Raw genomic sequence first — 14,773 nt, forward strand, 5'->3', positions numbered from 1 at the left:
GACTCAATTAGAGGAAGCAGTAATCACAAACAACACATACCTCATCACTTTATGATAATTTTCATTCGAATATTCCTGGCTTTCCAAAGGATTCCATAGTTTGACAATTGCACATACTAACTTCCACCGTTTAATACACATTCTTGAGGATTTTCAGTTTTAGTGGTTAACAACGTACGTCCCTACTAATCATAATATCAATATGATTTCACATATGGCACAGCATTCTAGTAAATATCAAAATACTCCTTTTATGTACCCAAAATATTCCCTCACAATGTCGCTAACAGATTATTTAATTTTTTATTCAAATCCCATCTCCTAAAAGATCTCAACATTAAATCTTTTCTAACCATTTTCACAACTTTCATAAAGGGTTCACATTTTACCTTTATTTTTTTAATTCTATCTCACTGCTTCCTGACCTGAACTAAGGTGGCGTTTGGTATCAGGGATGTAAGCCACATTCCCTGCAATGTGGCTTATTAAATTACATTACAATGTTTGTTTTGTAACAAATCACTGCAATGTAAGATTGCAATGCAATCCACATTGCAGCCAATGGATGTAATGTGATTGCAGTCCAAAACCAATGCAATCACATTACATTGCACTCTGCAATGTTCTTAAAGACAATTTTACCCTTCAACTTTATTATCTTATTAAAAATATTTTATAATATTATAATTAAAATAAATATATAATATAAGAATAAAAATTAAAATAAAATAAAATATAAAAAATTAATATTTATATAATATAGATAAAACAAATTAAAATAAAATATATAATATAAAAAATATATTAAAGAAATGAAAAAAATATATAAAATTATAATAATAAATAAAAATAAAATATATGACATTAAAAATATATTTAAAATATAATATTATATAAAAATTAATAATATAAATATAAATATATTAAAAATAAAATATAAAATATTATAATAATAAATAAAAATAAAATATATGATATTAAAAATATATTTAAGAAATGATATTATATAAAAATTAATAAAAAATATAAATATATTAAAAATAAAAAATAAAATATAATAATAATAAATAAAAATAAAATATATGATATTAAAAATATATTTAAAAATGATATTATATAAAAATTAATAATAAAAAATATAAATATATTAAACTTATATTTTAATAATTATGGGTAATTTTGACAATTAGCATTACATTCCCACTAAAGTACTTGTAAACCAAACACTGCAATGTTATCTTCCCTGCATTTTAATCATTATTTTACTTACATACCAAACACTGTAATGTTATTTTCCTTGTAATCACATTGCTTGCAATCACATTACTTGCAATCACATTACCTGTAATCACATTGCATTGTAATGTACCAAACGCCACCTAAGACACTGAAAAGTCGAGCTATGCCACTGTAATCAAGCCGAGCTGAACTAATACATTGAAAAGCTTCAGCTTGACTCCAATAAAAAATTAAAATCCCGAGTTTGATCTGAGCTCGATTTAATTTTAATTTTTTTACTCAAATCCAATTTAAAAGATAGTTGAGCTATTTGAATTTAACTCAATTATTATCTATTCAAGTAAGAAATTCAAATTCGATTTAAGAAGATTCAGTTGAAATTCAAAAATCAAATAAAAGTTCAAAATATGGAAATAAATTTTATAATTGATATTATATAATACATTAAAAATTTTTATCCCCACAAATTTGTGAAAGGTGCCCTTTTGTTGACGAAAAGAGATGTACCATAGCTTCCCCTCATGAAATTGTGGAACCAAAAACAGAGCAATTTTTATGTGATAGAACTAACAAACAGGCCAGCTGCACCTGGATGATTTAATACGTTTTACAATTATAATAACAAAAATAATAAATTTGTGAATTATGATTTTGATTGATCTCCAATTAGTTAACATTTTAAAGTAAAGAACATGAAAAATTGTTATTTTCATGAAAAAAATAAATAAATTTTGTCTAAAATAAAATTCATTTAATAGAAACAACATATGATAACCAATTAAAATTTATTTCGAGGGGGTTGCTGCTGTCTTGGTCCTATCTGCACGTGTTTAGGGTTTCCTCTTCCTCATACCGGCGAGCTTTGGTTGCTTCCCTCTTGTTGTCTTTTGTTTTCTGTTTTCATGGCAGAGTTGTCTTTATGTAGGCTGCCTGCTGCTCTGAGTCTGAGCATAACGCTCTGTTTTGTGTAGATTAGAAAAAAAAAAAAATAGTATTAGTGTTGAGGTTACAATTCTTTTTTTCCACCTATATGCAGGGCATATTATTTGGAACTAAAATAGACATCAACCTGATATTATCCTAAACTGTATTCGAAAAATAGCTTCTTCAATCGTCCTAGTGAGACCAGCCATGCATGATACTTTGATTTTCCAAGATCCTTTAAATATATATATATATATATATATATATTCTGTATTATATTTTACATATCCAAAGTTACACCTTAAATTGATCTTTGGACTTGAAATCATCTCAAAGTTAGTGCAACATCTTGTCTTCTACTGTCACTCAAATTCTGATCTTTATCTCTTTTACTGTGTTTTACATGTTTTCGCAGCTTTAATTACCAAACAAAATTTTCTTTTCATATATGAAATTTTTTTATGTACAAGTAAAAATTACAACATGAATTAACTACCAAGTAACATATAATTAGATAAATGAATGGAATAAACTAATAACAAACAAATCACCATACAATTAGATAATGGCCGATATAAAATTAGATCAAATTCATATGGGGTAAAATATGAAAGATGAAACCTGATTCAGGTAAATGAAACTCAATTTATATTTGATGTTGGATGAAAATATTAGCCATTGGATCCGCGTTTGATTAACGCGGCTGTTTGATCCACACTGCTGCTGCAGAGTAGGCTACAAAAAATTCCAACAGATGAGTAGATAAGTTGGATGGAGGAGTGAGTTATGCAAAGTGGGTCCTATGTAGATGTCATGCATTACAGTACCCTGTTGCTTGCATCTGATTCACGGCATGGTTGTTCATGTTGCAACACCTTGTCCTTCACCTCTTCCTCCTTTCCTTTCCCTTTTCTGTGTCCATATCTTGGCCCCCATTGTGATACCTTATCTTTCCCTTTTATTTAGTGAAATATCAAACTTTTTTTTTTCTGTACAAATTTGAGTAGAATACATAGAGCAACTATTCTTATTATTTAAAAAAAATAAATGATTTAAACAAGGAGATTAAAGGATTCCTTAGAACAACAAAACTGGGGCGGAGGTCTGTCTGTGAGCTATGGTGTGTTCCTCACGTAACTTGTTTCTGGATGGATTGGCTCCTTTTGCATTATAAATTCTGTCGTTCTTTTTCCAAATCCCAATTTCTGGAAGCCTGATTGCATAAATCCGAAATAAAAGACAATTATTCTCACCCTAAACTTGGAAGTGATGATCATAGACTTTCGTAAGAGATACTGGGAATCATATCATTTCTGTAATTTTAAATTAAATGTTTCACCTTGCGCTTACGGGCAAACAACATGTTTCAAAGGTGTGGTGACTTGGTAAAAAGTTTAATTAACAAACCTCAAGATTTGAAGGACTGTTGAAAACGAAAACAAAACAAAACAAAAAAATCCAAATGTTTTGGAGAAATTATAAAAGGAATTATATCCAGTAATTATCCACAAAAATCTTTGGATTAACACTAATTTTTACGCCTTAAAATCCGTCCAATATCACTTTCAAAACCCCCCTATGCGTATCCAGAGTCATGTCAGAATAGGAGGGTTTCACGAGTATAAGAAGCAAGAAATGGACTCTTCTCCTTACTAAGGGCCTCCGGATAAGAACAAAACAGATATTTACTGTTTCGCAGTTAGTTTTGAACAGCTTTCTCTCTTCTTTTTTATCCCCCATTCTTTTCTTCTTTCTATATAAACCGCCTTGCTTCTTGCTTGTTCCGCTCATCTCATTGCCATTTGTAACTACACTTACGTTTGTTTCCCCAGAGTTATTTGGTTCTCTCTTCCCTTTCGAAGGGTTGGATAAGGTTTCCAAGACAATGAATCATGTTCTGCATTTCATGTTTGGTATTTTCGGTGGGTTTCAATTTCCAATATCAATCTTTCTTTAGATTCTGTGTTATGATTTCTCTATGTAAGTTTTCTGTTTTCTTGGAGGCCCTTTACATTTATGGGTTTCCTCTGTTTTCTTTGTTTACAGGGAATGCCACTGCTGCGTTCCTCTTCTTGTCTCCAACGTATGTATAACAAAGCAACTGCTCTCGCTCCTTTTTCTCTCTCTTCTTCTCTGAAAGAACATAAAGAAACATGCATAGATTAATCTTCTATGCTTTTAGATTCTTGCAAGTTTGAGTGTAAAAGCTTCAAACAGGTTCTTCTTCATCAATGGAAGCACAAGCTTTTCTTTCTTTCTCCCTGTCTCTCTCTGTAATAAACACATGCAACAAAGACTAAATTTTTACCGGTTTTTGGTTTTTAGATATCTTTTTGAAGCAGAAAATATCCTCTTTGTTTTCCAAAGAAAGGAGAAAAGCTTTGAGTCTTAATGTACTTCTTTGGAATTTCATTTAGGTGTATAGCAAAAACAAAAAATTTGTTCCTCCTTTTTCCAGGTTATTTCTTCAAAATGGTTATCAGTAACACATGTTCACTTCAAATTTGTATGCTTCTGTGTACATTTTGGGATGATGTACAAGTTTCACCCCTTGTTGATCTTTTCTCCACTTGTTGATCTTTTCTCCAAAAGGGTAATTAGGGATAAAAAAAAAACTATAAACGAAAAGTCTAAATTACCATTCAAAGGTTGATTATCACTAATTTTTATATTTGTTAAACCATGGTTTAATTTTTGAAGGATTACATTTTGGAGGGTCATTAAAAGCAAGTCCACCGAGCAGTTCTCTGGAATACCCTACGTGATGACCTTGCTCAACTGTCTCCTCTCCGCCTGGTGAGCTTTCTCATTGATTCAATTCAGCTACCTAATTACTTTTTTACCCTTTTAGTTTTGCCGGTTGAATCTCTTATGGGGATGTCTTTTGATTGTTTCTATGGGGGCATTTCTGTAAAGTTGCCTTTGTATTCCTGGCTCAAAGGTTGGGGCAGAATACATAGTGGTCCAAATTTTCTTTTGTTTATTCATGTAGTGTTCCTGATTGACTAATAAGTGGCTGAGTTTTAAATGTTTAATAATCTTAATAAACAATCAGAATTTGTTATGTAGCAGCAGTCTCTGGTTGCTAGATTATGTCAAATTCTTTCCCACTTAATTTTCAAGGAGACAAAAACAATGTTTAAGCAACAAAAGTGTGGACAACCATAGCTTCTTGAACTTTGTCTAATTATAAAGTAGTCTTATCATTTTTTTTATAGCGAAGTCCTGATCTAATATCCAATTGTTTTGACAATTCTTCAGGTATGGCCTTCCCTTTGTATCAGAAAACAACCTTCTAGTTGTTACAATCAATGGGGCTGGCGCCGGACTTGAGTTCATTTATGTGTTGATCTTCATCTACCATGCACCAAAGAAGGAGAAGATTAAAGTCCTTGCGCTCTTCTGTTTCGTACTCGCTGTTTTCTCTGCTGTGGCCCTGGTCTCTGTCTTGGCCCTGCATGGTACTGGCAGAAAGGTCTTTTGCGGCGTTGTTGCTGCCGTTTTCTCTGTTGCCATGTATGCCTCGCCTCTTTCAATCATGGTAAGCTGCATTTCCTCAAAATGCTCGATTTACTTCAACAAAAACCCTTTTTTCTTTTGTTCTAATTTTGTTCTTTCTTCTTCTTTTTTTTTTAAATGTATATACAGAGGATGGTGATCAAAACTAAGAGCGTGGAGTTTATGCCATTCTTCTTGTCACTATTTGTATTCCTCTGTGGTACATCATGGTTTGTTTATGGTATTCTTGGTCGTGATGCCTTTATTGCTGTGAGTTTTCTCTCGTATGTTTTGTTGAATTTTTTTTTTACCACAGATACCCTTAGACCTTTCATTGACCACCTAATAATTAAAAAATTATTAAAAGTGACAATATAAAACAGGAAAACAGCGGTTCTGTCAATTTTATCAACAGGGATATTACTTATACCTTTGACAGGACAAAGTTTTATGGACTTTAGGAAAACTTATAATATGCATGGTTTAAATTGGGCAAGGCGGAGCTGTATTTTTGTCTATAAGCCATCATGTCACTGTATGCCATGTGTTGCAGGTCCCGAATGGTTTTGGGTGTACCCTGGGGACCTTGCAGCTCATTCTTTACTCCATCTACCGCAAGAACAAGGGCTCTAAAGAAACAAAGAAGCCAACTGCAAACGGAACGGTTGAGATGGGACCTGAGAAACCACCCCACCAAGAGAAGCAGGAAAATATCCAAGTCCCTCGAGATGAACAAGTTTGATTGGCCTGGACTGCGCCCCACAATGTTCAAGGTCTTTGTTTCAAATTTCACTTTCTTAGATTTTGCCTTCCTTTAGTGTTGCACCCTCTAATGAAAAAGTTAGAGTAGACGGTGAATGATTGCATAAAAACAAGAGGGAAAAAAAATAAAGGATTGGTAAATGTGAGTCCTTTATGATGTATTTCTCTGGCTGGCTGTGGCCTTTGGACTGTCAAAATTGGCAAATTCCTTGTAAGCGATGCAACAAAAATTTGAAGCTGCCAAGAAATCCATGAATTCGGGAGAGCCCTGCAATCTCCTTGGCGTAACAATTAGTGTGTTTTTGTGCTCTAAAAGTGTTCTTGTTTCTTAGTGGGAATTTTTTTTTGGAAAAAAGATCTTGGTCTCTTTGAAATTGGTTGGACGGTTCATGACCATGTAGTTGTCATGGTATAGTAGGGGGACCTCGATCAGGATTGACATGGAATCTTTTTTGGCTACCAACCTTGAAGTGTTTGATAGCTAGGTAATCAAGTAATGATCATGAGCAGTACGTGAAGCTGATTCATTTGAAAGTATTTTCGTGAAAATACTAGATGGGATGTGTTAGAGTTTGTCACTTTCTTGTAATTTGTACAGATATATCTGCACAGCTCCTTGCAGCAAGGAACCAAGAAAATGCTATTGAAGGGATCTCTGTCTATTTGCTTAATTACTCTTCTACAAGATGATTGACTATTTCGTTTAGTTCAGCGATTAATTTTTATTTATAAAAACCAAATAATTTATAAAAATAATTATATCCTGTAACAAATAAACATCATATTTTGAGAATTAAAAAATATTAAAGTCACTACAGCTAATTTGGAAACAAAACGATGTTCAATGTGAGTGGGTGAAGAGGCTTCTTTATTATTATTATTTTCTTTTGAGTTTTATAGGAAGAGAAAGGGATTTAAATTCAACTTTTAAAATAAAATATATATATATATATATATATATTTACCATATCATTTATAATTCAGCTCTTATGCTTTTATATGTGTTAGAATATAGGCCTGCCTTTAACTCACATTTTGGACTCGATTGTAATCTTTTCAAGGCGAACATCGAAGTCCAACCTGACACTTGATTGCATGCATGTAAAAGGAACACACTAACGTGCTATGGATCCCACCAGACAGGTAAAAATTCTCATGCTTTACATAGCAATCACATGGCCTCTTTTTATTTTGTTTTCCACTGAGGATACAAAAATGGCAAAGGGCCAGTAGTACATGTTACTCAATTTAGATCTCACCTCCCCCACCCTTTAAGTACAAATTTATTGTAAAAAAAAAAAAAAAGTTTACTCATAGTTTGGAGACAATGATCTTAGCCAAAAACAGAGAAGAATGTACGATAATTAGTTTCTATGAAATTAATGTCTTGACTTTAGTTTCTCTTTTAATTTGCGAAAATCAAAATGTAATTACAATATATAATGCGGCTATAGATTGAACTGGCAACGATAAGGTAGTACCAGCAAATACAAGCCATCAGAAATTGGTTGATGGGAATGTGGACTCGGCTGGTTGATAGAAACTGGCTGTTGGAATGCATGCCCCAACACACATCAGGAAGATTTTGGAGTTTAAAGGCCCAAAAGCTCTTGCCCAGCCTCCATTGCCAGAGCATTTTAATTTCTGCGTTTGAACCAATCACTGCTTGCTTTGAATTTTAAGATTATTACTTTTGATAATAAGCAGTCTATCTTGTTGCCATCCCTAGAGATAATTCTTAATATTTGCATCCTAATCTGAGGATTGGAGTCATTTATTATTCCCAATCTTTTTTACTAACCTGAAATCGAACTTGAGATAAGGATAATGGTTTAACTTTTTTAAAAAAGAGATAACGATTTGGTTTATCATTTATAATCATATATATAAATCTTTTTTATATATAATTGATTTATTTTTGGCTTAATTATCACTTCTAGTTATATTCACATTTTTCAGTACAAGAGAAAACATTATGATTTGAATAATTTGAAATTTTATCTAAACCTTTCTTGATCTTATCCATTCAAGATAAGCTTAAATGATTTTTTTTTTTTTTGTCAATTAGAGAAGTGTACTGTGACTTCGAACCTAAAGTCTCTTAAAAATAATGCCACTTAATTTTGCTAGTAAAATTCTTTTTCCAATTAGGATGCAAAAGTTAAAATATATAAATATTTTTTAAAAAAAAATGAATTTTATTTTTCCATCACCGGTAATGCCATAACAAGTCTTTAGATTAATTAATAAAAGATTTTAATGACATAGGAAACTTGGTGTGAACAAGATCATTGTACAATTACAAAAGTTTCTCTGCACATCAAGCCATCCGCAGTAAAGATCCTAAAACAAAGCCAGGTCAAATACTAATAATCCTTCTAAGGGCATAAGAAAAAGAAGAAAAGCTATGAACCACAGTTTATTTAGTTGTGTGTGTATAGATGATTGTTAATTATTTAATTGTGTGTCTATGTGTTAGACCTGTTCATGGATGGAGTTGTTCATCAAGTTCACAACCTAATTCGATTTGGATAAGATTTTGAGCATGATTTTTTAGATTCAAGACCAATTCGGTCCAATTCAAAATTATTAAATTTAAAACAAATATTTTTAATTTTAATAGCTAAAATAAATTTAGAATATAAATCAATCTGAAGCAGATGAATGCAATCCAAGCAATGACAAAATGAATTGGATGCAATGAATAGAAGAGAGAACATATGACGGTGAAGTTGACGAAAGGGCAAAGTGCATGCTTGGCTAGAGACGTTGAGGAGGCACAAGGCTAAGTTTTCGTGCTGAGCAAACAAGTTGAAGATGCAAATGGAGAACTAAAAGAGACAAAGTCTGCAATTGAAGCACTGGGGCTGGTCCCAACAAATTTTGTCAATCTATGATAGGGAGGACTCGAGGAAAAGCAACAGTCATTTTCTAAAGCTTTTGAGTGAACAAGAAGCTAAAATTGTTGCCTTGAAAAAGCAACTTTACAGTAGAGCTTTTAGAGATCACCCACCATCTGAAAAGATTCAGAGCCAAGCCTCCACCCTCTACCTCAAATTTAAATGCCAGGATGGAACTCCAACTTAGTCTAACTTTTAAACATAACAGTCCGACTCAACTCATGAATTTTTTAAATCTATGTTATATCACATATATAAATATTTATTAATATTATTTGTAATATCGAAATAAAATAGCTATAATGTTCTTTGCTAATGGAAATTATTATGAAAGAGTAAATATGGATAAGTAAATTTCAAGTAATTAAGACAGGATTTGTCATTAGATGCGCTATGGAGTCATATAAAAGCCAAAAGCCACATTATTAGTTAATTAAGGTCACAGTACTACATTAATTACGACAAAATTAATTATAGTAATTATTATTATTATTATTGTTCCAGGTGCTGCACGCACGTACAAACACAACAAGGAAATTAAAGAAACACATGGCTATGACTTGCTAACTCCTTTAAGATGGAAATTACAGCTAGCTGCATCCTTTAGCAGGTTGTGAGGCTTCATCTTTCTCCGGCTGCACCTCACCACCCTGAAATAGTCATCATAAGAGGAAATCAAGTTTCTCAAATTAAATTTGAAACATATATATTTATATAATTCACCCGAAAAGCAAATATTACAAGATATATACAACATACTTGACAAGAAATATATTATGTATATCAACTTTTACAGTCGGTTGGCTGATGATCTCCCCATTCAGAAAAACATTCTTCAGAAATTTGATGGGTTGATCTCTCCTCAATTATGAGTTCTAATAAAATCTTTATTTATTAAAAAGTAACAATCAAATTCGATTATATTTTTCACTTCACCGAGGAAATATAATTTTTGTAAATAAATTAAAAACTATATATACATGAATATACTTACATAAATATAAAAAAATAATAAAGAAAGAAAATCACTTGAAAGCAAAAAATTTTTCATGTTTATATACCAAAACTCTCCACAAATACTTACTGGTTGCACCGAAGGGTTTCCTTTCGTGTACATTTGAATCACAGCAGCCTGGAAAGGATTGATGTAAATTTTAGGCTTAAAATGTTAGGTAAAATCGAGCTATATATATATATAGAATAAACTAAATATTTGTGCTTAAACATATAGATACCACTGCAGCTTGATATTGCTCCTTGGTTAAAGTGAGAGGTTCATGCTCCAACGATGATTTCCTTTCAAGCCTAGGAGAGGGCTGCCTTTCCATTTTTCTCTCGTTGCTCACGATCGAGCTAACTCTATAATTCAAGATGTATGAAACCTTGTTTTTGCTGAGGAAGAGTACTGTTTATGCTCTCTACAAAAAGGAGAGAGAGAGAGAGAGAGAGAGAGAGAAAGAGAGAAGCATCCAGCCAAAGGCACCATGCAAATGGACGTGGCGTCCGGAAGGGAGTGGTTTGAACATTTGGCAGGTTTTTCTTGCATGGAATTGTAACCGGTTTTTGAGCAATGGATACCTCAGGCACGCTTCATTATATTCATAATTGTAATCATATAATGATTACAGTAATTCTGACTTGGTTTAATGCTTGTTTTCTCATCAAAAAGTTGTATTAATACAATACAACATTTGAATTCTCGCTCCCCTCATTTCAAAAAAATTTTTTAAAAAATGGATTACAGTAAATTTTGGTGCCTCTGGAAGTATAGGATGAGATTATTACAAAATCACAATGCAGGGAGTTTCAGCACACAGTATCAAACCTCTTTTGAGATGGTCAGTTTCTCTAACCAATTCTGCTTTTCAAAAAAGGTCAAAATCTTAGAATACAGACAACTTTGGCCTCATGCAATACATGCATGACACTGCCAAATTTTTGTCTTGTTATTGAACATTGTCACCATCATAATTAGAAAATATGTTGAATTGCAACAAATAAGTTAAAAATTTGCCAAAATTTTAAGTATTATACAGAAATGAATGGTGTCAAATCTTTTACAACGACAAGATGGTGATTCAAAAGTGAGAAAAACGCACCATTTAAAGCAGAGGAAATAAAAGGTTAAAGTTTGTCAAGTGTTTAGGTATATAAATGTTAATCTTAATTACTATTAACTTCATCAAATCTCATTATTTGAATTTTTATTTTTACAGTCTTTTATAGCAATCCTCTTGCTATATTAATAGTACAATTTTTTTAAAAACAATATAAATTAATAATTCCGATGTATTGCGACAAGATTTTAATTTGACATATTGGGACAAAATTTTCTTCACATGTTGACAAAAATTTCATTTCGTGTGTACGAGAAATTTTTTTCTTTAATACAATCGACAAAATGTATACAACAATTTTTTTCTTTAATGGATTCAACAAAATGTTTGTTAGTTTAACAGCAAGAATGAGATTTCTTAACTGGTAAGATTACCATGCATATTAATTAATCCATAGCATTAAACAAGAAAACTATATTGAAACAACATATAAAATGTAACCGCTGGCCATACCTTTCAAAAAAAAAGAAAAATGTAACCGGTGGCCATACATCATAAAGATACAAAAATTAACATATTTAGTTAACATGATGTTCATGTATCATAACACTTACATGGCACACATGTTATCATCGTTAATTATTGGACATGATAGTGAAAGTTAATTCTAAGGCACTTGCCAGGGGACCAAAGCAAACATGTTAGGACTGTTAGGTACTTATGCTGGCAGGAGAATGGGACTTTCAGTTCACTTCCAGCTTTATCTGGTTCGATGGCTGAAGTAGGAACTTGCTCAATTCCTCCCTTGACATATATGCCCTGAATTCATTACTAGAAAACATTAGGTGTAGATCAGCTTTATTATGAAACATTGTTGATTTTGATATATAAAAGGTTGTTCTCACAAATTTATAAGTATCATATAGCTAGTGCTAAATAGTTAATTAACACCATATAAGGAACGCCTCAACCTAAAGGAAGCTCAGGTGAAAAATAATGTTTACACCCTCTCAAGTTTCCTTTGAAACATTAGTCAAATGCATTGCTGCTGCCACCTAAAAGAAAGAAATAAACGTTCATAGGAAAATAATTAAAACATGCAGCCATATTTAAATATAGGCTATAGTGTGAGGAAGAAATAGTACAATTCGAGTTTGATTTTGGTTTGATTCTCTGTGTTCTCTTATTACTCTGCTGTTTTTAAATAAATGGTTCAGAGAGATGTAGAGGGTTGTTCATTCACCAAGGCCAAGGGCGAACAGGGTATCTCTGCAGCTATAAGTTAAATTTTGGACACTTTAGTAACCCACTTTTGTCTCGGCTTGACTTTCAAACGTGTAAGTGTAACCGTCTAAGCTGTATTTAGGCGGGCTTTTTGGCTTATCCTTTTTCCTTTGTACTTTTATCACCTTGCCTTTGAAAAGATCAAACCATCCCTCTTTCAACTCTTCTTGAAAGAATGGGATGCAAATCAGTTTGCAATATAAAAAAGTACAATGGTGAATTGGAATGACTTTGACAATTGTCTTTCTCTTCAAATAGACTTTGCCTTGTTAGGGTTTAATTTATTAGTAAGTAAATGGTGTATCCTAATAAACATTCAACTGGATTACTAGAAGGCAAAATATGTAACAATTAGTTCTGTCTGCACACCAAACGTAGCTAGGAAAATTTACAGCATATTATGTAATTGATTACATGATTCAATAGTAAATATATATGTCTCCTTACTTAACGGTTGGGTATAAACTTCCATTCTCTTAAAACAAAAACTAGCTTAAACGATCTGACCCAAAGAAAAACTCAAGCTATCAAACAAACTCTAAGTACTGTCATGCTGTGAGAAGCGCAGTGTCTTAACAAGAAAAGAAAGAGACTTTATATCATAAATGGGATTGAACAAAAATATATCATTCCACTATATATTTATTCTTCCCTTATACATGGACATGTTCAAGCGTTTTTTTTTTTTAATTTTTTGCACTGCCCCATTCTTTCTTGGAATTTCACCTTGAACCATGCATCTTTCAGCTCCAACTTCAACTTGTACTAAAGCAAACCTTCATGAGAGTAGGTTTCAAAAGACAAGCAACCATAGGAACCAGCAAACGACAGAAAAATGATGATTTACTCAAGGCATGCATGCAGTATATTAGTGGAGCCTTATAAGACTCGAAACAAACACATTAGCTCTAACTGCATCATAATTACAAAACAAATACATATATTAGGGAAGAAAATGTCATATATCCATTAATTATAAATGCTTAGGTGCGTATGCCCCTTTATTTTCAGTAACATCATTCATTGGCCGTTCAATATTCTCCATCAGAGTTCGACGTCAATGAGTCGTCCCATGTTGGCTTTACTGAAGTCAGTACCGGCTCCAATCCCTATGAAAGGAATCAAAATTCGATATCGAATTTATGATATTTTTGTTAACTTGATCGATTTTGGGATATAAAAAGCAGGATACAAAACATTATGAACATAAACTGCAATTAACTAGTGTATGACTTCAAACCAGATCGAACATGTTTATCAGCCTAAAATATATACTGTGTAATGGATAGAGATCTACACATGGAAGAAGCATTTTGTTTAGTTAAGCTGCCTAGCTCTATAAGGCTGGCCAAAAACTAAAGATCTTACAAACACTAAAAAAGAACGTTTTAGGCATTACCTCCAAAAATATCTTTAATGCTTCTTCCTTGGAATTATTGTTGATAACTTGTAGGGCTGCTTCCTGAAACCACAATATTTAATCATACATAATCCTTCTAATATTACTAAGAAATATTAATTCATTTAATTCTTAAGAAACAAAAATCAAAATAAGAAAGAAAAAATTTAAATTTAAGCAAGCATGTAAATAACAGATCTATGGGGAGTTAGGAGCACTGTATATCGTGTTTCCCTGACCCTGGCTAACTTCATTTCCTTTTCAAACAATGCTTTTGGTTCGTTTTGAATACATAGTTGTCTCTCAGGTTCAGCAGATGAAGAAGGGTTTTCCATTCTCCTTTCTTACCGAGGAAGCAAAAACAGCAACCTCACAGGCTCAAAGAGCAGAGGGGGAGAGAGATAGGAAACCAGAGAGGATAAAGTAGGCTTCTTATGCATATAAGCAAGAAAAGGAAAAAAAAAATTGAAAAGGATATATAGTCCCAGCTGTGATAAAAATGACGCAGCCGTGGTGGGAGAATTTAATACTAGAAAATTATGAACCATATACAAATGTCAACTGCACAAGTCTTACGGGTCTAACCGTCTTCTGGTGACGGCAGTAAAAGCCAAAAACGCATTCAAAATCTGTGTTTGATTTTGGGAATCGAGTGGGATTTTTGGCGTTAGGCATTGACAATGCAAACTTGGTTCGACCCTGTATGCAAA

General features: G+C 32.5%; 1 protein-coding gene and 1 long non-coding RNA gene across 2 annotated transcripts; one reads left to right on the forward strand and one right to left on the reverse strand.

Moving 5' to 3' along the window:
- The first annotated feature begins 3,849 nt into the window (after nt 1–3,849).
- SWEET1 (Nodulin MtN3 family protein) lies at nt 3,850–7,094 on the forward strand. Its single transcript, XM_021429526.2, has 6 exons — nt 3,850–4,085; nt 4,210–4,246; nt 4,864–4,959; nt 5,425–5,704; nt 5,812–5,931; nt 6,215–7,094. The coding sequence occupies exons 1-6, from the start codon at nt 4,049–4,051 to the stop codon at nt 6,401–6,403; spliced, it is 759 nt and encodes a 252-aa protein (XP_021285201.1). The 5' UTR covers nt 3,850–4,048; the 3' UTR covers nt 6,404–7,094.
- Nucleotides 7,095–13,663: 6,569 nt separating this feature from the next.
- LOC149527173 (uncharacterized) lies at nt 13,664–14,426 on the reverse strand. The gene is made up of 3 exons (XR_016351267.1): nt 14,303–14,426; nt 14,064–14,126; nt 13,664–13,773 (listed from the first exon to the last, which is right to left on the reverse strand). It is a non-coding gene; the product is annotated as an uncharacterized LOC149527173 (long non-coding RNA).
- Between the last annotated feature and the right edge of the window lie 347 nt (nt 14,427–14,773).

The sequence above is a fragment of the Theobroma umbraticum genome, unplaced genomic scaffold (genome assembly GCF_002168275.2).
Source record: "Theobroma umbraticum cultivar Fairchild unplaced genomic scaffold, ASM216827v3 scaffold_51.0, whole genome shotgun sequence".
In the NCBI taxonomy this organism is placed as follows: domain Eukaryota; kingdom Viridiplantae; phylum Streptophyta; class Magnoliopsida; order Malvales; family Malvaceae; genus Theobroma; species Theobroma umbraticum.